Source organism: Hypanus sabinus, chromosome 15 (assembly GCF_030144855.1).
Source record: "Hypanus sabinus isolate sHypSab1 chromosome 15, sHypSab1.hap1, whole genome shotgun sequence".
Taxonomy (NCBI): domain Eukaryota; kingdom Metazoa; phylum Chordata; class Chondrichthyes; order Myliobatiformes; family Dasyatidae; genus Hypanus; species Hypanus sabinus.
The window spans coordinates 49,108,544-49,132,227 of record NC_082720.1 but is presented as its reverse complement, the minus strand read 5'-3'; the positions used below and the strand labels follow the sequence as shown (position 1 = coordinate 49,132,227).

General features: G+C 38.7%; 1 protein-coding gene across 1 annotated transcript in view; it reads left to right on the top strand.

Moving 5' to 3' along the window:
• Nucleotides 1–790: 790 nt before the first annotated feature.
• LOC132405224 (polycystin-2-like protein 2) overlaps nucleotides 791–23,684 on the top strand; it is a 49,821-nt gene continuing 26,927 nt past the window's right edge. Inside the window, exons 1-3 of the mRNA XM_059989912.1 lie at nucleotides 791–932; nucleotides 8,824–8,954; nucleotides 20,858–21,108. Of these exons, the coding sequence (XP_059845895.1) occupies nucleotides 791–932; nucleotides 8,824–8,954; nucleotides 20,858–21,108 (524 nt within the window). The remainder of the gene's footprint in view (nucleotides 933–8,823; nucleotides 8,955–20,857; nucleotides 21,109–23,684) is intronic.

Here is a 23,684-nt window from a genome sequence, read left to right as displayed (position 1 = left end):
AATGTATTGTCCAGAAGCTCCAGAGATGAGTGTAGGGCTGGGGAAATAGTGTTCTCCATGCACCTATTTAAGCAGCAAGTAAATTGCAGTGGGTTGAGATTGTCTGGGAGGCTGGAATTGAAGTGTGCCATGACAAGCCTTTTTAAAGCATTTCATGGATGTCGGAGTCTTAAATCAGGTGAGAACCACAGGGTTGAAGCAGGGTGACATTAAAAAATGCCTGCAAATGCACCTGCTAGTTGATCTTCGCAGGATCTAAGGATATGGACAGGGACACCATTCGGGCTGGATGCTTTCTGCAGATTTACTCTCTGGATCACTAATCTTGTGTCAGCAGCAGTGACTGTGGGTTCAGGTGCAATTGAGGCTTTTGGAATGGGTGGATCCATTCCAATCTGCTTCTGTTCAAAACATCTATTAAACTCATTGGGAGGGGATGTTTTGTCTGCAATGCTGCCCGACTTCATTTTCAAGCTCACTTTAGCATGTAAGCCTTACCATAACTGGCGACTGGTTTGGGACTCTCTTGACATCCTTGAAAGCATTATGAATCTCAATTTCTTATATAGGGCCTGGACTTCATTAGGGAGTGGATAATCCACAGTTTCTGATTTGAAACACCCACATTGATATCTTTGGTACACAGCCCTCTACACACCTGATGAAGTCTGTGACCGTAATGATATACTCATTCAGAGCACGTGGCACAAAAGTATTGTTTAATAAGATAAACATTCACTACAGCTGATTTGCTTCTTTCACGTTCATCACAATATTGCAATTCAGTAAAATGTTTCAAAATGGATCTTTTCTCTCCCATCTTCCATCATATGTAGCTGGAAGTAAGTTGATTCACGACAAAGAGACATATGTGAAATCTACACTACAAGAGTTTTTACTCTATTTATTTTTTCTGTTGGATCTATCTATATGTAAGTATCAAAATGCATTATATATATTTTCATGGTTAATATGACGAGCTAGATTGTGTGAAATTTCTCACAATTTGATAAGTTCTACAAATAGGAAAGAAACACCGAAATGGTAATGTGGTGCTTATGTCCAACCCAATGCACAGTTACACAATGATATTAGTGTCCAAAAGCTTGCTAAGCACCTGATTGATATACATGAGATGCTCTAACGTAATTGAGAATTATCCATTCTACAGGCAATCTAGGCACCTGTTGTGCACCAAGTCATTAAGGCCCCAAAAATATGAAAATTGTGACTCCATGCCATAAGCTGTTCTACCAACTCAACCTTGTTTACATGCAGGTAATACAGGTTGAGTATCCCTTATCCAAAATGCTTGGGACCAGAAGTGTTTCAGAATTCATATTTTTTCAGGTTTTGGAATATATAGATCAATAGCTTGGGATTGCCATAATTTCTGATTCTGAAATTATGTGCTACCAGTAAGCAGCCTTTGTCCTTCATCACACACATATATATATGTACTTAACAGTAAAAATTATTACATTCCATCAATGTAATGTGCAGGATAACAACAGCAGCCCAGCAGCATCAGGAGATTACCTGAATCAGCTGTGAACAACAAACAACAGCAGGCTTCCTGTCTCCACCTACAATGTCGTCTTTTGATTACAGTACACTGTATTTGTATATTACTTTTTCAGGTTTTATGTAAGGTGTAAAAACAATCAGCATTGTAGACTTGTTCTGGTGTTAGATTTTCATCAGCGGCAATTTGGCAAACTCATCAATAAATTTCTCTGCTGCTTTTGAAAAATTGGTAAAATCTTTAAAAATTTAATGCTGTACCTTTTAGACAATAGACAATAGGTGCAGAAGTAGACCATTCGGCCCCTCGAGTCTGCACCGCCATTCTGAGATCATGGCTGATCATTCACTTTCTTACATTTCTGCAACCAGCCTGCTGAATATTTGCAATCACCTTCAATTTTCAGTTCTTTGTGATGGATCTTTGCTTGTTTCATGATCAGCATACTGATAAGCAGCATATGTTTACCCTGCTGACAAATCTGCTCTTTCAATACATGTTCAACATTTTTTTTGCTTTATACAGTGTTTTTCTGTTTTTGATTAATTTCTCTTCGTTACATTTGAGTTCACTTCTCAGAACTGTCTGTTCTGTGCATTGCCTGGGAACCTTCCCAGTGCTTTGTGGAAATTTTCATTTGTGATGTCATGCCAGCACTCAAAAAAAAAATTTTGAAGACTTTTTGGATTTTGGATTTTCAGGTAGAGGGTGCTCAACTTGTACTATAAAGGAGATCACTTGAGCAAAAACTTTACTCTTCAAAAATCATTAAAGTTACAAGAGTGGTTATCTCTGGTGACATTCACCTTGGCTCTTTCACTTCATTATTAATGATCAGTTAGACCAAAACTTAAGAATTTCTTGCAGCTCAAACCCAGCTACTGTCCGCATCTACTATGGAAACAGCTACCAAGTAGTAGCTACAGGCATTGTCAGTATTCTCTGGGATACTTGCATGCAAAATCCTTAAGTGATGGATTAAAATCTATCAGGAGTCAAACACACATAGTGTAAGTATACTAGGATATGTCCAATACATTCAATGCAGAGAAATAGTTCAACAATCCTGCACCCTGGCCTAGAAACTATTTCTGCAGTGGAGCTGTCAGATGCTGTTACAGCAAAAGCTCCATATTTGTCAAATATTCAGGATAGTGCTGATTTGATAACAGATATTGGCAGTTGCTTCAAGTGAATCTGGAAGAAGATGGCAAAGTTGTCATGGGTTTGATAGAGCATATCAATGTAGCAAGAGTGCACATGGCTTTATATATATATAAAACAAGGATAAAAGGTCACTAACAAGAGAAAATCTGCAGATGCTGGAAATCCAAGCAACTCACACAAAATGCTGGAGGAACTCAACAGGCTAGGCAGCACCAATGGAAAAGACCACAGTTTGGGGCTGAAACCCTTCAGCAGGAAGAATAGACTGTAGAAGAGCTTCAGTCTGAAATGTCGACTGTACTCTTTTCTGTAAATGTTGCCTGGCCTGCTAAGTTCCTACAGTATTTTCTGTGTGTTGCAAGGGTAAAAGGTAATGGAGACAGAAAAGAAATGGGTAAACATGGAGAATGAAAATGAACACATTACTTCAACCAGTCACAAGTTTAATGTAGAGAGGACAGAAAAAGCACTCATTGTAATAGATTTGAGAATCATTAAAATGTGCAACTGTCATTATAGTATTTTTGAGTGAATATTTAATATTGTATATAAGATAAAAAAAAAGAATGAAAATGAATTAAGTTGAAAGCCTGTGAGTCTGTTAGTTCTTTGGATTTCTGAGTCAAGTGTCCTTAAGAGAGTGAAATTATTCTCAATTTGCTAAAGGAAAATACAAAATAAACTTAGTTAATCATTAGAAAGGAATCCCTTAAGGAAACCATAACCATTTAGTAGTTAAATACAAAATCAATTTCCTATTTTTATTGATTTGTTGAATTTGGTATTAATTGAGTTTTGACTCGCAAATCCAAAATAAATGTTGTCTGGAGCATATCATGACTCAAATCAAGAAACATTAATTTAATTTAGGAAGGTAATTCTAGAACAAAGAAGCTTAGCCACTGTGGAGATGACAAAAGTTTAGTATGTTGAAAAAGCCAAAAATAGAGGAGGAATCCCAAAGGAAACTAGAGTGGGAATTTCAAAATTGAGACAGGAACCTACTTTGTCACCAAGCATGGGATTGATGAGTGAAACTAAGTTGGAAAAAGTAAATTAGGAGGATGAAATAAATAGGCAGAAAACAGTCTAACTAATTAGCAAATACGGCAGCATAAGGGACATAACATGGAAATGGCTTGAGACTATCTTTTTTAGCAGGTAACTGGAGAAACTTCTTCATCCATCTTCATTCTTTGGACTCTATATCCCAGAGGACGTTGGATTGAGTCATTGAGGATACTCAAGGCTGAGAGCACTAGATGTTTAGTTAGGAAGTGAATCGGGGAATAAGGAGAGAATATGAAACTAGAGCAGGTAATCCGATATGACACTGAATTGTCTCAAAGGACCTAGCCATTCTCCTAGCTGTTTCATTTTCTCCGAATTTCACAGTTCAATGCAGCAGAATAGAAGTTTTACTATCAGGAATTTAGCAGTGCCGGCCCTCATGTAAATTTTGGGGAAATCATTTGTGAATACTCAATATAGTTTGTGCTTAATACTACAAAGATAAACAGGAGGAAATTTGTTCAATGTCTTGGATGCATGGTATCAAACTAACTGGGAATACAAGCAAAACAGAATAGAATGTTAAAATACAAATTTAATACATAAATTAGGGATCATGCCATTGCAGTTGAGAAAATAGGAGTAACATTTTTTAGCTGGATATACTTCAAATATTTACCTATTTGCACCTGTACTCTTATAGTTAAATCAAGAATCTAATTTCTAAGAAAACCTGTCAGTCACATGTACCTGGGACATATGAAGGAGAACTGGAAAGAATATTTGGAAGATTGAGCCTGTTTAAACAGAGGAGGGCATTATTTTGGATTTATACCAGATGAGAAAGCTGTCATTAACTAATTAGCTCTACACCAAGTACTATCTATTTACCTTCCTAATATTAAATGGATCTGGATGTCACTTGGAATATTCTTCTCAAAATGTAGTTCTATTAATTAGCTGGGTCTTGTAACTATTTGTTTTTTGAGTGTATTTATCTTATGGGAGTTTCTTGAGCATCTGTTTTTTATTAGTTAATTAACTTACATTAGGCCATTGTGCTTCATTCAAGAGAATTCTGATCCTCAAACCTGTTAGCAACACGAACTGCAGTTAAATTGGAAATGAACAGGAACAGCTGTGACAGGAAAGTAAACGGGCTTCACTGCCTCTGTGAGTGAATCAGAGTGGTCAGCATGCCCAGTTCTGCTCAGACCAAACCATCCCCCATGTGTTGCAGTGGGGCAGACAGAAAGCACTTTTCCATGATAGATAATTTTTTTAACAATTTGAATATTCCTAAACTGATAGATGAAGACCATAGCCTGTTAGATGCTCCTATCTCTATGGTGGAAATAGGAGAGGCTATCTCATCAATGAATTCAGGGAAAGCTCCTGGTCCTGATGGTTATATAGTAGAATTTTTTAAAACTTTTTCTTCTTTGCTCTCTCCTTGGTTATGTGAAATTTTTAATGATGCGCTTGCTAAGAAGAGATTACCTCAATCTTTTTATGAAGCTAATATCTCTCTAATTCTCAAAAAAGATAAAGATCCTACTTTATGTGCATCTTATCGCCCTATATCACTACTAAATGTAGATTCTAAGATTCTTACAAAAATTTTAGCCATTAGATTAGAAAAAGTACTATCACAGATTATTTCAGAAGATCAAACTGGTTTTATGAGGAATCGGTATTCCTTTTTTAATGTTAGAAAATTGATTAATATAATTCATATTTCACCACCCACAATCCCAGAATGTGTTATTTCATTAGATGCTGAAAAAGCTTTTGATAGAGTTGAATGGACATACTTATTTAATACATTGAGAAATTTTAATTTTAGTCCTAACTTTATATCATGGATTAAATTAATATATTATAAACCTGTTGCTTCTGTTCTTACAAATAACTATAGATCCTCTTTTTTTCAATTATCTCGTGGTACAAGACAAGGCTGTCCCTTAAGTCCTTTATTATTTAATATTGCATTAGAACCTTTAGCTATTGCTATTCGTGAATCTCCTAATATTTTTGGTATTACCCGTAATGAGAAGTTATACAAATTATCACTTTATGCTGATGACTTGCTGTTATATATTTCTGACCCTGATAGGTCTATTCCCGCTATTTTATCCTTGTTGGTTCAATTTGGTATTTTTTCTGGTTATAAACTAAACTTAGATAAGAGTGAATTATTTCCTTTAAATGCACAAACTTTATTGAGTGATAGGATACCATTTAAAGTTGTTACTGATAACTTTACCTATTTAGGTATAAAAATTACCAAGAAATATAAAGATTTATTTAGACTGAATTTTTTACCTATGCTTCATCAAATTCATCAACTTACTACAAGATGGTCTCCTTTATTTTTATCATTAATTGGTCGGATTAATGCTATTAAAATGATGATTTTACCGAAATTTTTATACTTATTTCAAGCCTTACCAATTTTTATTTCTAAATCTTTTTTTGATAACATTGATTCAAAAATTTCCTCATTTGTGTGGCAAAATAAAAATCCTAGGTTAAGTAAAAGGCAATTACAAAAATCTAAAAAAGATGGTGGTTTAGCTTTACCTAACTTTAGATTTTATTATTGGGCAAATAATATTCGTAATTTAATGTATTGGAAACTAGATTTGGATTCACCATTGTGCCCACAGTGGGTAAATTTAGAATGTAATGAGGTAAAGGAATATTCTCTATTCTCTGTTCTTGGTTCTTGTCTTCCTGCTGATTTGGTTAAATTTAATAAACAAATATCTAATCCTGTTATTAAACATACATTACGAATTTGGTTTCAATTTCGTAAGTTTTTTACTTTGAAAAACTTTGTTCTTGATAGCCCTATCTTACTTAATTTCTTTTTTAAACCCTCTTGGACAGATCAAGCTTTTAACATATGGAAAAAGAAAGGTATAAAATGTTTTCGTGATCTTTTTTTTGAAGATACTTTGATGTCATTTGACCAACTTTCCAACAAATTTGAATTACCTAAATCTAATTTTTTCAGATATTTACAAATTAGAAATTTCTTACATAAAGTTTTACCATCTTTTCCTAATTCAACTTTAGTGGATTTTACAGATTTGATTTTTACCTTAAACCCTTGTCAGAAGGGATTAGTAGCTTTTATTTATAATATGATTATGAAGATACAACCAGAAATATCAGTTAGAATTAAACAAGAATGGGAAAAAGAACTTCGATATAATATATCAACAGATAAATGGGAAAAAATTTTGCAAATGGTTAATTCCTCTTCTATATGTGCTAAACATGCTTTAATACAATTTAAAATTGTACCTAGAGCTCATATGTCTAAAGATAAACTTGCTCGATTCTATTCTCATATTAACCCTCAATGTGACAGATGTCATTCAGAAGTGGCCTCATTGACCCATATGTTTTGGTCATGTCCCACTTTACATAACTATTGGAAGGACATATTTACTACCATTTCCTCAATTTGGAATATAGATTTACAACCTCATTTTATTACTGCAATTTTTGGCATACCAAATGAAGATGGTAATCAGTTTTCCCCTTCAATCAGACGAATGATTGCTTTTGTAACATTAATGGCCAGAAGGTCTATATTACAAAACTGGAAAGAAGTAAATCCTCCTACCACGTTCCAGTGGTTTTCTCAAACTATTTCTTATCTGAGCCTGGAAAAAATTAGAAGCACTATTTTTGACTCATCAATTAAATTTGAAGAAACTTGGAGACCGTTTATTTGACATTTTCATATGAATTAATTTGGCCTTTTCCAGACCTTCTTTCTGCATATTCATGTTCAGGTATGGAGTTCTGGAGTTTTTTGACACTATCATATACTTGTAAGCTATTATTATTGCCCATGTTAGTTTAGTTTAGTGTTTTATTTTTCTTAATATATATTTTTTTCACATATTTTCAAATTTTTTCTTCTTTTAACAGTTATTTTTGTTTTTTTTTCATATATAATCATATGGACTTGATTGATTAAGGTATTTTTTTCTGTTGATGTTTAATAGGATATTGTTATCTTATTATTAACATGACTTCAAGTCTATTGTATTCATAATTTACTCATTATTATGTTATGTTTTTTTTTATATGTATATATGAAACTCAATAAAAAGATTGAAAAAGAAAGAAAGAAAGAAAGCACTTTTTCCCACTCGCCTGCAACCCTGCATCAGCCAACAAGTTCATCCTGCTGACTTCCTAGATGCTTGTTTGTATGTTCAGGGCAGCTACATGTTCAGCTGTTCATAACCTGGTTCTTAAATCTTCAATTAATAAAGTGTGCTTTTACATATTAAGCAATTTTAAAACCAGTTGAATGAAGTATCTTTATTCCATCATAATGAAGTATTCAGCTCTGCCTTTCTCAAAATAGCATTGACATTTTGGCAATTAATAGAAACTTTCCACCATTCTGTCAGGGAAACCATTATGTTTAACTAAATGTGAACAACAGCAGGGAAAGTCCATCAAGTTTACCAAGCTGCAAAGCTTTATTTTATTTACACCAGCCAACTGATCTGTGTTTCACAGGAAAACAGGCAGCAAAATAAAGAGCTTCCACTTCCTGCTGCCTTCAGTGCATTTTCCTCCAATAAACCCATGCAGTTTCTTGAAATGCCTGCAGTTATACTTTGATGGAATAATACAGCCTCTGCCCCTCAATTTTAATTGGAAGTCCCAATGGAAAGTTTGGTTTGGACTGAATTTGGAATGTCCAAGTTAAAAATACAGGACCATCAGGGATAAGGCTACTCCATTGCTGAAAGATATAGAACATTACAAGAGTCATAGAACAGGAGTTTAGTAAATACCCTAACATACACTCCCCACCACCACCACCACCACTCCTAGCAGGGCAACCTACGCACCCACCACTCTTTGTGTAAAGAACTTACCTCTGACATCCCCCTCCCCCATACTTTCCTCCAATCACCTTAAAATTATTTTCCATTATTAGACTATTAGCCTTTGTGTAGAGGCCAGAGAAGCATATCTTATTAGTGGTACAAAATAGATTTGAACTGTTTTAGTATATTTATACTGGTATGCCAGGTTCTTTTGATGCCCAAGTACTTTCATGGTTTTGTTTTCTTTTTCAGTGACCTTTGGAATGGTAAATTACAATATGTATTTCTTCAACAACATTATGTCTAAGCTCTTCCTAGAAACCACCTCCTTCATCAATCAAGTAAACTTTAAGTCAATAACAAGCATGGAAGGTTTTTGGGAGGTATCAAGATGTCTCTTAATTGTCCTTTGAGTAGCTCTTTTAATACTGCATTAATAACTTTAAAAACTGCAGTTTTTGGTTGTGTTTTAATTGGGGGGGAACAGACCTGTTTAAAAGATAAGGTTAGCCATAACCCTAAGTGCTTATTGTTTAAAAGTACTCACTGCTATTATAGAAGAAAAACCTCTATGCATCTGTATTACAAAATATTATATTTTATTTGCTGTTCAGACAGGATACAATCTTGTCTTGAACACTCAGTATCCTCCACCTCAATCCAAAGCTAGTTCCGTGTAAGTATTGAGAGGGTGTACTCTTATTCCTAGAAATATTAGTTAATTAAAATGACAATGCATGGTCATACCTACAGTATTCTTTTCACAAAGTATACTTATCATAATTGTGTATGTATCTAGTTTTATAGCATAAATAAGAACCAGTGAGAAAGCTCATTGGGTACAACCTATGTAAATTGCTGCAAGAATGGGGAATCTAAGATATTAGCTATTGCACAGTTCCCACCCATCCACCATCACTTTCTGTTACTTCAGTGATTTCCTTCAAGGTGCTTGACATTGGTTATGCATGTAAATAAAATTGCATAATGGCATTTGAGTCTGCTTAATTTTAGTATAAGGTTATTAAGTTATTCTATCTCCACCTTTTCCAATAGAACTGCACAGGGATAATTTGCAACACACTTTCTCTATAAGAGTAAACCTGTAGATCCAGCTTAGGAAGTTTTGTGTGTAATAGAATTTTCTAGTTTTTTTTTAAAAAGCTCAAAGAAATTAAACTGATTTTAAACCCATCTCTCATCCACAGTGCTTGCTTACCCATTGAACTAGCCAGTCTCAACCAGTTGCTCTTAGCCTTCAGTTACCTTGTTGCCTTGTCGCGTTAAGTATCTATTCTCTTTTTTTGTGTGTCCCGCTGCCAGCTTATTATCTTGCAGTTTATTATCAAAGTGATCACCCACTGCTAAGTTGTATCTGCCGCTCTGCATTTAGAACAAGCCTCCTCTACATTTTCTGACATAATGTGTGGACACAACAGAGTTTACTCGCCTAAAAGAAGTCATCCACCTTGAAGACTACATGATCCAGAAGCAGCAGGAAATGTTTTTCCATCTGCTTGCCACGCTCAACCAGCTCTCCATCTCATTATAGCAACTCTGCACCAGTCAACCTTATCCCTCAGAGCCCTGGATTCCAGTGCCTGAACACTCTGATGGATCACCAACCCAATGCTGCAACTTCCTTTCCCAATGCAGCCATCTTTGTATTCTACAAACCACGCCAAGATTGCCTTCATCATCTCTCTTGACTGGGCGAGCCCTGACCTGGACCACTGTTAACAGCGGCAATAAAATCACCATCTGCAATAAACATGAAGAATTCACCACTGAGATGGGCCAGGTTTTCAACCATCTGGGAAGTGATAGGGAGGCAGTGGTTCAGATACTTCACCTTTGTCAAAGGTCATGGACTGTGCTGGATTGCTCTGTGGAATTCAGGACCTTTGCAAGGAGTGCAGCTGGAATGCAGAAGCACTGTTGGCCAATTACAATCATGGCCTCTCAGAGTCTCCACACAGCTAAAGGGAGTTACCTACTACAAACAAGAGAAAATCTGCAAATGCTGAAAATCTAAGCAACACACACAAAATTTTAGAGAAACAGCAGGCCAGGCAGCATCTATGGAAAAGAGTATTGTCAACTTTTCAGGCCAAGACCCTTCATCCTGCCCGAAACATTGACTGTAGTCTTTTTCCATATGTCACTTGTTTCTAACATGTCACCTGTTTTAAACCCATCTCTCATCCACGGTGCTTGCTCACCCATTGAACCAGCCAGCCTCAACCGGTTGCTCCTAGCCTTCAGTTACCTTGTTGTCTTATCGCGTTAAGTATCCATTCTCTCTTGTTTTGTAGCCCCACCTGGCCTGTTACTTTTTGTTTTATTATTAAAGTGATTGCTCACTGCTAAATTGTCTCTGCCATTCTGCATTTAGAAAAAGCCTCCTCTACACATCCTGACTCTGGCAGGATATGCAAAACACCTACTTCTGACCTCTCATATTAGCCATACTAGCTGTACAAGAACTGAACACAATACTCCGAGTGTGGTATAACCAGAGTTTTATAGAGCTGCAATATTAACTCATGACTCTTAAACTCAGTCCCTTGATTAACAAAGGCCAGTACACCAAACACCTTAACCACTCTGTCAACTTGTGCAACCACCTTGAGGGATCTATGGAATTGGATGCCAAGATCCCTCTATTCCTCATCTAGTGCTACTCATGTGAATAGTGAGGACACAAAGATCACTGCTAATGGAGCAGCAATCTCTTATCGCCTCCTCCAGTACCCTGGAGTACATCCAATCTGGCCCCGTGGACTTTTCTGTCCTAATGTTTTCAATGGTTCCAACACACTAGCTCGTTCGACACTTATCTCACATTTTTCAAGGTGTCTCACCAATACTCACTGGTGAATACTGGAGCAAAGCATTCATTAAGGACCTCCCTTACCTGCTTTGACTCCAGGCACATGTTTTGTTCTTTTATTCCTGATCAGTCCTACCCTCATTCTAATCATTCTTCTGTTCTTAATGTACATGTAGAATGCTTTGGGTTTTTCTCTAACCCTACAAACCAATGCCTTATCATGTGCCTTCTAGCTCTCCTAAGTCCTTTCTTAAGCTGCATCTTGGCTGTCTTGTAACTCTCCAGAGCCCTATCTGATCTTTGCTTCCTAAACCTGTATGCTTCCTTCCTCCTCTTGATTAAATGTTCCACACTTCTTGTCAACCATACTTTCTGTGCATCAGTGGGACAACCCTATACAGGACCCCATGCAAGTGTTTTATAAACAACCTCCACATTTCTATGTACATTTCTCTAAGAATATCTGTTCCCAGTTTACAGTGCTCCCCAATAGCATCATAATTAGCCCTTCCTCAAATAAATACAATCTGCACCTATCCTTGCCCACATCTGTGTTAAAGGTCAGAGAGTTGTGATCACTGTTTGTGAAATGCTCATTCACTGAGAGATCTGTCATCTAACCAGGTTCATTGCCTTTTTTCTGGTTGGCTTGTCCACATACTGTGTCAGGAATCCTTCTTCTTAGTACCTATCAGATTCTGTCCCATCTAAGCCTCTTGCACTAAGGGGGTGGACAATAAATATTAGGGAAATTGAAGTCACCCATGGCAATAAACTTATTATTTTTGCACCTTTCCAACTGATCTGCTGCTATTGGGGGCCTAGTGACTACTTCCAATAGTATAATTGCTCCCTTCCTGTTTTTGACCTCCATCCACACTGACTCAGTAGATGATCCCATGAAACATATGACCAGAAACAGGCCATTTTATTCCACCATTTCATCATGGTTGATTTATTATCCCTCTCAACCCTATTTATCTGCCTTCTACCCATAACCCTTACCACCCAAAAACCTATCAACCTCCACTTTAATTATACCCAATGACTTGGCCCCCACCACTGGCTGTGGCAATGAATTCCATAGATTCGTCATCCTTTGGTTAAATAAATTCCTCCTCATTTCTGTTCGAAAGGGACATTCTTTTATTCTAAGGCTGTGCCCTCTTGTCCCAGACTCCCCCACAGAGGAAACATCCTCTCCACATCCATTCTATCTAGGCCTTTCAATATTCAATAGGTTTCAATGAGATCCACCCTTATTCTTCTAATCTCCAGTGAGTACAGGCCCAGAGCCATCAAATTCTCCCCCTACGTTAACTCTTTCTTTCCCAAAATCATATTTGTGAAACTTCTCTGGACCTTCTACATTACCAACATATCCTTTCTTAGATATGGGACCTGTAACTGCTCACAATACTCACAAAAGTGCAGTATGACCAATGCTTTATATATCCCTACTGTTATATTCTAGTCCTCTCGAAATGAATGTTAACCTTGCATCTGTCTTCCTTACCACTGACTTAACCGGCAAGTTAACCTTTAAGGGATCATGCACAAGTTCTCCCAAATCCATTGAACCTCTGATTGCTGAACTTTCTCTCTTTTTAAAAATAGTCTACATCTTTATTCCTTCTACTAATGTGCATGACCATATGCTATCCTAAATTATATTCCATCTGATACTTGTCCATTTTCCTAATCTGTCCCATCCAAGTCCTTCTGCAGACTCCCTGCTTCCTCAACACTACCTGCCTCTCCACTTATCTTTGTATCTTCTGCAAACTTGGCCACAAAGCCATCTATTCCATCATCGTTAACATATGGTATAATTTGAAAGGAAGCAGTCTCAACATCGTCTCCCTGCAGGATACCTCTAATCACTAGCAGTAAACCAAAAAGTTCCTCTTTATTCCTACTCTTTGCCTCCTGACAATTAGCCAATCTTCTATCCATGACAGTATCTTTCCGGTAATACCATGGGCTTTTATGCTGTTTAGCAGCCTTGTGTGCAGCAACTTGTCAAAGGCCTTCAGAAAATCCATGTTAACAAAACCCACTGACTCTGCTTGTTGTTTCCTCAAAGAATTCCAATAGATTTGTCAGCCTCCCTTAAGGAGGGTATGCTGACTTTGGCCCATCTTATCATGTGCTTTCAAGCACTCTAAAATTTCATCCTTAATATTGGACTCCAATATCTTCCCAAACACTGAAGTCAGGCTAACTGGCCTATAATTTCCTTTTATATGCTTTCCTCCCTTCTTAAAGAACATTTGCAATTTTCCAATCTTCCAGAACCATTTCAGAATCTTATCATTCTCAAAAGATCACTATGAATGCCTCTGCAATCCCTTTAGCTACCTCATTTAGAACCCTGGGGTGTAGTCCATTTTGTACAAGTGAATTATCTACCTTCAGACCTTTCAGCTTACCAAGCACCTTCTGCTTAGTAATATCAACTACACTCACTTCTACCACCAAGCACTCTCCAATTTTGGCATACTGTTGTTGTCTTCTACAGTGAAGACAGGCACAAAATAATTACTGAGTTTTTCTGCCATTTGTGTGTGTTCCCCCACTCCCCCCCCCCCCACATTACTACCTCTCCAGCATCATTTTTTTCAGTGGTCCAGTATCCACTCACAGTTCTCTTTTACTCTTTATATATCTCAAAGACTTTTGGTGTTTTATATTATTAGCTAGCTTACCTTCCTATTTCATCGTTTCTGTCCTTATTGGGTTTTTTTTTTGTTGCTATTGGGTTTTTAAAAGCTTCCTAATCCTCTAGTTTCCCACTAATTTTTGCAATCTTCTATGTCCTCCCCTTTGCTATATTATATCCCTCCAAGACATCCTTCTTTTCCACAGCTGTGATATTATCCCTGATTATCAATACCATCTCCCCCAGTCCCTTTTGAAACATCTAAACCTTGGAATATCCAGCAGTTATTCCTGCCCTAGTAAAGGCCAAGTCTTTGTAATGGGCATAATGTCATAATTCCATGTACTGATCCATGCTCTAAGCTTATCACCCTTCTTCCTGGTAAGTCTTATATTAGAGTAAACACATTTCAACTCATCCAACTAACCATTTATGACTATGACAATGACACTATGACACTATGACACTGACAATCCTTCCTTACAATCTCTCTACAATTGCATTTACCTTTACACCAACTGCTCCATTCTCTGACCTATCACTCTGTTTCCTGTACTCCTGCCAAACTAGTTTAAATCCTCCCTAACAGCTTTAGCAATGTTATTGTTCCTTTTCAAGTCCAGATGTAACCTGACTCTTTTGTACTGGTCATACCTTCCCTAGAAAGGACTCCAGTAATCCACAAATCCAAAAACCTGCTCCCTGCACGAATTCTTCAGCCACGTTTTCATATACGTATCATCTTATTCTTACCCTCACTGATGCATGGCCCAGACAGCAATCCTAAGATTACTACCCTTGAGGTCCTGCTTCTTTGCTTTCTTGCTAGCTCCCTATATTCACTCTTCAGGACATCAAACCTTTTCAAACCTTTTTCTATCTATGTCACATGTCCCACAACTTCTGGCTGCTCTCCCTCCCCTTTAAGAATGCTATGGACTCAATTCAAGATGTCCCTGACACTGGCACTTGTGAGGCAACATACCATCTGGGTGTCTCTTTCATGTCCATATAATCTCCTGTCTGTTTCCCTTACTATTGAATCCTTATTCAGTGACCTGGTCACTATGGTTTTCTCCCAGTTGTCTGCCCCAACCTTCCCCTCCCGCCCCCAACAGTATCCAAAGCAGTATACTTGGTGGGAATAGCCAAGGAACAGAGGGGTTCTCTGGACTGTCTGCCTATTCCCTTTCCCTCTCCTGACAGTAACCAAGTTCTCTGGCTTCTGCAACTTGAGTGTGCCTCCCTGTAACTCCTATCTATCAACCCCTCATTCTCTGAAATCATCCGTAGTTTATCTTGCTCCACCTCCAGTTCCCTAATGCTGTCATTGCAATTATGAAGTTGTGATCGAAGATACAGTTCATTGTACATGCCCCTTTTTTTTTGTTAATATTGGCTCAGTTTATTCATATGCTTCTGGAGCAAGCAGATAGCTGTGAAGGTCTGTGGAAATCCATTCATGCTATCTTTTAATGATGGAAGCAGATTCACTTCCTATTTAAATTTTTTAAGAAACTAAATGCTGGAAGTCAGAAATTAATATATAAAAGAAAGTGATATGAACTGGAAAACTGCTGCCTGACATGTTGAATGTCTCCGGCATTTTTCCATTTTATTTCACTTCCTATTGCATAGCTTCAGTTGCTATTCATCATTCTTATTGATCCACAGTGCAGGGATCCAATAGCAGCACCTATCTATTTGGTCTGCTAGTAGTGACAATGATGACTGAGAGCCTCATTAAGAGATTTTACAACTAGTGACCCCTATCACAAGTAGCACGTGAAGCAATTGGAAAAGCACAGCTAGTGTCCCTTGAGGTGATAGAATAGCACATTATTTATAAAGAATACACTCCGGAACTCTTCACACTCCTCTTAAATCTGCATCCCTGCATCCTTTACAAGATTCTGTGGGCACATTCCACTATAGTCCTTTGCATGTTCAACTGCTCTTGCTCACTTGTTTTAAGGGAGTTGTTATGTACCATGAAAGATGCCATTTTCTGGTATGTTCCTGCAAGTGTGTATAATTCCAAACCACAAGAGATAATCGATGCAGAAAATGGGAGAGAGGTGGAAGCAATAGCAGATATCGGAGTGTCTGAGTCAAATAAAGCAAAAGAATGGAAGATACTCAAACAGTCCAGTGAAAGTACAGGGATGCGGGATTAAAGTCCAAGTATTAGAAATCTCATTTCAATAACTCAGTGATTGCTGTTCATTTGGCATGCTTTCAGAGGAGCTCACACAAGATGGTGAAGATTGTGCAGGGCTCTGGGAGGGTAAGGTGTATGAGTTTGCCCTTTGTCTTGGCATTCTCATTGTTCCATACCACTGATGGCCACATTTAGCTTGGAGTGATAGGTTTCCCCAGTACCCCTTCTTGTTTTGTGCTAACATCTGGGAGGAATAAGAAATGTTTATCTTCTTAAGGTTGAAATAAACATAGTCAGATTAATGGGGAATGAGTATACTTTTCCTCCCCATAAACCACAAATAGGATGATACTTCAAAGCACATTACGGGGAAATGCACGTTTCCATTGTTACATAAGTTCATGGGTGACAAGTTTTTTTAGTAAATGGTTAGTGCAGTTTCATTAAAAATTACTCCCCACTACACCCAAAAGCAAGATATTTTACAAATCATAAATGTAACAAAGTTGATAGCCAAGCTGGGTTTGAACCAAGGTTACTGTGTTGATGTTCAATATCTTTAACTACTGGGAAAAACTTGGACCAGGTGGACCCAAGTGCAGAGAAGACCAGAGACAAGGACGGAATAGAACAAAGGATATTTACTTGTTGATTGGTTAGTAGAAAATACAGGCTAGGGCTTGAGAATCACTACACACAGGGCTGGTAAGCTCAAGAATGAGCAAAGACAAACTAAACAAAGGAACTTAAGTCGACAAGCAGAATCTGGCACAGGTGCACTGATAACTGAAACTAGACACAGGTGAAAATAATAGCAACACACACAAAATTCCAGAGGAACTCAGCAGGCCAGGCAGCTTCTATGGAAAAAAGTACAGTTGACGTTTCACGATGAAACCCTGGCCCAAAACGTTGACTGTACTTTTTTCCATAGATGCTGCCTGGCCTGCTGAGTTCCTCCAGCATTTTGTGTGCATTGCTTAGATTTCCAGCATCTGCAGATTTTCTCTTGCAGGTAAAAATAATTGGGGAGAAGGAACATTGGAGCCTGGAGGACTCTGGCACCCCAAGATGGTCTGACCAAGGCATGATAGGATTCCACTCCTAGGGCCGGCACCTGATGGCCGGGCAATCTGGGTGGCATCAGTGGAAGTCTCTAATCTGGTCCAGATCCAGGAGAGAACCCAAGGGCTTTCCTCTGGGGCCATAATCCTCCCAATCCACTAAGTACTGCAGCCAGCCACAAACCAGCCCAGAAGCCAATAGCTGGTGTATGCTGGATGACCATCGGAGCCAGGCCAGAGGACTGCACAGAAGGGGCTTTAGATGGGAAACGTGAAAGGTAGTGGTGATACACATGGCATGTGGCAAATGGAAATGGTAAGTGACTGGTGAGAACCTTGAACAGTCCGATATAGCATGGCGACAGTTTCTGAGAATCAATCCACAGAGGAAAATCATTGGTGGGGAGCCAGAGCTTTTGACCAGGATAGAAAAGAGGCCCCAAATGCCTCTAAAGTTTGGCTTGCTGCTGTTGTTGAAGAGAGGACTTCAGCAAGGCTGTCCAACTTTCCTCCGATTATTTATTTGAAGATACAACATGACAACAGGCCCTTGTCATCCAATTACACCATGTCACCCAGTAACCTACCAACCCATACATCTTTAGAAAATGGGAGGAAACCAGAGCACCCAGAGGAAATCCATACAATCACAGGGAGAATCTACTAATTCCTTACATACAGTGGTAGAAATTGCACCTGGGTCACTGGCACTGTAAACCATTATACCACATTTCTGCTGACAATGATGGACCAGCTGTTCAGCAGACAGGACTCCCACCTCAGACTCCTACTTGGGAAACAGAGGGGTGTGTAACCAAGCTGTCCGCTCAGAAGGAGATAAACCTGTAGAAGAATGGCGCAGTGCTTTGAGCAAACTTTGCCCAGAACAGGTGACTACGCCAGGTGGTCACCTCAGGGTCGTCTCCTGGTCTGAGTTGGACTGGGCATCAAATCCCAATGAGAGACTGGTCATAGCACCAGCGAGCTGATAGAGGCCTTCCAGAACTGAAGGCCATGGTTAGAAACAACCTCCCGAAGAAATCTGTCCACTCTAAGTACGTGATGTAGCATAAGGTTGACTGTCTCCTGAGCTGATGGAAACTTCAGTGTGGCCACAAAGTGGCAGGCCTTAGAGAACCAATCCACCACCACCATAATTACATTGCAATGTTAGCAGATTGATAATGAAGTCCATAGAGATGACGGGAAGGAACGGACAATGCAGCCCCTGTGAACATGATCTGAGTTCCTTGGTCTGGGTGCAGATGTGACAGGCTGCAATGTATGATTTGACATCCACATCTATGCCCCACATCTTGATGATCTCCACTGTAATACATCTGAACAAACAGAGTTTGGGATGAAAAGGCGAGTCAGTGGGCTGTTACCTGGGTTTCAATCTCCCATTGGACCCGTGACACCAGCCTGGACCTTGGGGGGATGGGTCCTGGGACAGTGACCAGGTCTGGTGCTTTAAACAGTCTAGGGAGGTTTTTCGGCTTCTGACTCTTTGAACCTATAAGCTAAGTAATGATAAAATCAAAATGGTTATAAAAGTAAAACCACCAAATTTAGCACAAATTTAGCTGCTTTACCTCTTGAATATAGGCCAGACCACAAATGAATGTTTAGTCCCCTCCAGTCAATGTCTCTGCTCCTCCAGGGCTAATTTGACCACCAGCAGCTCTCTGATCCCTATTGCATAATTCCTCTCCTCAGAAGAAAGGCTCTGGGAGAAGGAAGCACAGGGATGGATTTTATAGTCAGATGATGGGGAAAGGGGAGTCATTGTGGAAGGACAGCCCAACCCCATCATCTGAGGTGTCTTCTTCAACAGTGAATGGCAGCTCTGGGTTAGGGAGAACAGGGATGGGATCCATTATGAAGTGGAATTTAAATTCCTAAAAAGCCACCTCAGCTTCTGGAATTCAGAGAAAAGTTTTGCAAGTTCCTTTGGTGACTAAAGTTTAGCTCATGCAGCAAGAGGTGCTGCAACGAAATCAAAGTTGCAGATGAACCTCTGGTAAAAATTTGCATACCCCATAAACTGCTGGAGCTACTGGATCGTGCTGGGTTGCAGCCAATCACTGACAGCCTGGGTCTTGCTCGTCCAACTGCAGCTTCCCCTTTGAGACAATAAACCCAAGGAAGAAGATTGTAGAGACATGGAACTCACCCTCTCTAGCCTGATAGTTCTCGAGTAATCTTTAAAGGACTCTTTGAACATGTTGGGTACGTTTGTGGTAGATTTTGGAGAAAATGAGTACATCATCCAGGTATATGAAGACAAAGTGATGTAGCATTTCTTGCAAAACATCATTAATAAGAGCCTGAAAGACTGCAGGGGTACTGACTAAACTGAGATGTTTGTAATGGCCAGTGGGAGTGTTAAAAGCGGACTTCCATTCATCACCCTCCTAACTATGAACCAGGGTCCAGTTCAGTGAAGATGGTTGCCCCTTGCATGGGGAGCTGCGTCTTCCTCGGGGCAGACAATTGCCAGGCAGCAATGCAATAGCACAGTCAATGAGGTGGGAGTGCTGTGGCCCTTTTTTTACTGAAAACCTCTAGCAGGTCTGCATACTCAGGACAGATCAGGAGAGGCAAGAGGCAGACCAGGAGAGATGGATAGGTAGGTGGCCCTCAGCAGGAAGACCATCCATGGAGTGCACCGGTGGACCAGTCACTTTGTGGGTTGTGAAGGCCTAACTAGGGGCATCCTAAGAGAATGGGAACTCATGAGAATAAATAAGGTGAAACTGGATAGTCTCTGTATGCTTTTCTGTATGTAGACAGATGGGAGCAGTGAGGTGGTAGAAATAGAAATGGCTTCATTTAATTGTCTGATTTCAATGGAGGAGGTGCAGAAGAGGAAAAGACTGATAGATGGTGAAACTGAAGTTGCAATGTAAATTTTGAAATGAAGAACTTTGGTGAGAATGATTTTTCTTACATAACTGCCAGATCCCGGGTTCTATGATTGTGGCTTTTATCTGTTCAGCCTGCTGTTTGAAATTTGGCGTAGCAGTTGCTATTGAAGTTGAAAACTATTTTGTACTGCTGATTTTCTTCATGTGTGCCTGACCATTATAACAGAGAGTCTAGTCCTGGTTGAAGTCAGGGAGCCCGGGCTCCAAAAAGTATCTTTCTCCATTGATGAATAAAAGTGCTTATTAAGGAAGAACAGATTTAATTAATGTAATAACTTGCCTTCTTCATGTTTTATGTTACCAGTTGTCAGATTGCATAAAGTGACTTTAAAGCTAACAATTAATTTAGAGTGCATGCCAAAAATGTCATTGATCCCCACTGTCTGTATGGGGCCACAGTCCTGTGTACCACACACTACATCTAAACCAGCAATAAAATTACTGCTAAAGCATTATGGCAATAGGAACAGCTTATATTTTTCTGAATTTTATATCATTATTGATTGGTCCCTCTAGAACTGAAAGATCCCTGTACATAGAAATGCATGTGGTAAATTTGGAAGATAAGATATGTACATCAAGCGAACATTTTCATGCATCAAAGATCAATTGATTAAATAAAATTATTAATTACAGTTTGCTGAAGGTCCATTGTTGGAAAGTCTTTACTGGAAAGAATGGTACAATGGTCAACCCTTGCATCCAGACCAGAGCTACATTTTCTATGAAAATATCCTTTTAGGACACCCTCAAATCCGACAATTGAGGGTGCGCAACAATACATGCTCTGTTCATCAAAATTTTAAGGATCTGATTAAAGATTGTTATGATGAATATTCTTTTACAACTGAGGACCGATCACCATTTGGCCTTAGAACTGGCTTAGAGTAAGTTTCTACAACTGTTTTTATTTAATTTTGCAAATTTTTTTTTATATTTTAAATTTTGTGAGTAAAAGAAACTGGAGCTTACTTTATATAGTGGATTAAGAGAGGTGAGATTGGGCATCGGACTGCTGGAAAACAATGCTGGGAGGTTGTAATAGGGGCCAAGAAATGGCGGATGATCTGAATAAGTATTTTGCAAATGTCTTCACTGTGGAAGACACTAGCAGTATGGTGGAAGTTCCAACTGTCAAGGGGCATGAAGTGTTTGAAGTTACTATTACTAGACAGAAGTTTCTTGGGAAACTGAAAGGTCTGAAGATAGATAAGTTACCTGGACCAGATGGTGTACACCCCAGAGTTTTGAAAGAGGTGGCTGAAGAGATTGTGGAGGCATTAGTAATGATCTTTCAAGAATCACTATATTCTGGAATGGTTCCAGAAGACTAGAAAATTGCAAATGTCATTCCACTCTTCAAGAAGGGAGAGAAGCAGAAGAAAGGAAACTATAGGCCAGTTAATCTGACCTCAGTGGTTGGAAAGACATTGGAGTCAATTATTAAGATGCAGTCTCAAGGTATTTGGAGGCACATGATAAAATAGAGGTAGACAGCATGTTTCTTCAAGCGAAAATCTTGTCAGACAAATTTGTTGGAATTCTTAGAATAAATTTCAAACAAGGTAGACAAAGAAGAGTCACTTAATGTTGTGTACTTGGATTTTCAGAACACCTATGACAAGATGCGACACATGAGACTGCTTAACAAGCTACAAGCCCATAGCATTACAGGAAAGATTCTAGCATGGATAAAGCAGTGTCTTATTTACAGGAGGCAAAGAGTGAGAATAAAGGGAGCCTTTTCTGGCTGGCTGCCAGTGACTAGTGGTGTTCCACGGGGGTCTGTGTTGGGACTGATTCTTTTTATCTCATATGTCAATGATTTGGCTGATGGAATTGCTGGCTTTGTTGGAAAGTTTGCAGATGACATGATGATAAATGTAGGACCAGGTAATTTTGAGAGAGTAGAGAGGCTGCAGAAGGACTTAGACAGATTAGAAGAATGGACAAAGAAATGGCAGGAGGAATCCAGTGTTGAGAAGTGTATGGTCATGCACTTTGGTAGAAGAAATGAAAGGGTTGACTATTTTCTAAATAGAGAGAAAATACGAAAAATACTGAGGTGCAAAGGGATTTGGGAGTCCTTGTGCGGGATTAACCAACACAACTATATCAATGCCAATCAAGAACATTTTCATTGACCCATTACTTATATATTTATTAAAAAAAAGAGATTGCTGGAAACACTCAGTTGGTTGAAACATTAAGTGAAGCAGAACTGACATTTGAGGTCAAGGACACTTGATAAGAACTGAAAAAGTGGGAGAGAAAATAAATACATTTTAAACTGTGGAGAGTAGCCAAACTTTTCATAGTAACAATTACTTTACATACCAGCAGTTAAAGACAGAAGAGGTTAAAACCAAAGAAACAGACTGAAATTGGAAGATACAGCTACACTTATGGAGAGAGAGAAAAGGGTAGATTATTTGTTATTGTTAATTTGAATAACACTTCATCCTTACTGCCTAGAGTGGCAGTAAAATAAAGTAATAGATGACCAAAACATCCAGGATCCTGCTTGCAGACTGAAATGAGGTGCTCCGCAGAATCCCTACCAATCTGCAATTGTTTTCTTCCATTGGAGAACACATTGTGAGCATTGAATTAATATATTGTACTGGAAAAGTGAAGGGAGAATGGGGGTTGAATCTTGTGGAAGGTGTGGAAAATGAGGTCATTTGGTGAATGCAGAAGATGGTGGCACCAAACCTATGGGCCAGGAAAACCTTATCCTTATTCTGGCTGGAACAGCTGGAATATAAGGCAGACATGGTTCAGAGACATTTCAGCTCAAGCAGAGAGCAGAGTCAAGGGAAAAGGCAGTTGTGTGGAAAATCTCATCATTAGAGCAGATACATCTTACAAGAACCCAAAAAGTTCCTGCATGTGATGTAATAATACACAAGCACATTTTTTTTTCAATTTCAATTTTTTAAAGTAGTTCCTTTGGAAGGTGTAGTTTGCATCCTCTCTCAGATATTTCATCAGGTCACCCCTTCCCTGTCTGCAATTTAAAGCACTTTTGTTTTCTCACCTTTCCAATCCTTATGAAGAATTTTTGAACCTTAAAATTTTCTTCCTCTAGCATCTTTACTGGAAGATCTTATCTTTCCAAGGTTGGTTAGAATCTGGAACACATTGGCTGATTGAGTGATGGAGACAGGTAATCTCATGAAGCTTAAGGGGCATCTAGATGAGCAAATGAATAACCAAGACATAGAAAACTACAGACCAAATGCTGGTGAATGGGATTAGTGTGATGGTTGTCATGAATATGATGGACAAGCAGATTGATTTTGCCATCTAGTGATCTAGGACTCTGGTGGAAGACTGGAACTTGTTTGAGAAGATGACAGAGAAAGAAATTCATCAGATTGAAAAGGTACATTGAAAGAATGCTTACAGGGCACCTGTCGAGAGTTAGGAAGTGGAAGTGAGCTCAGTCGCTGAGTTTTTC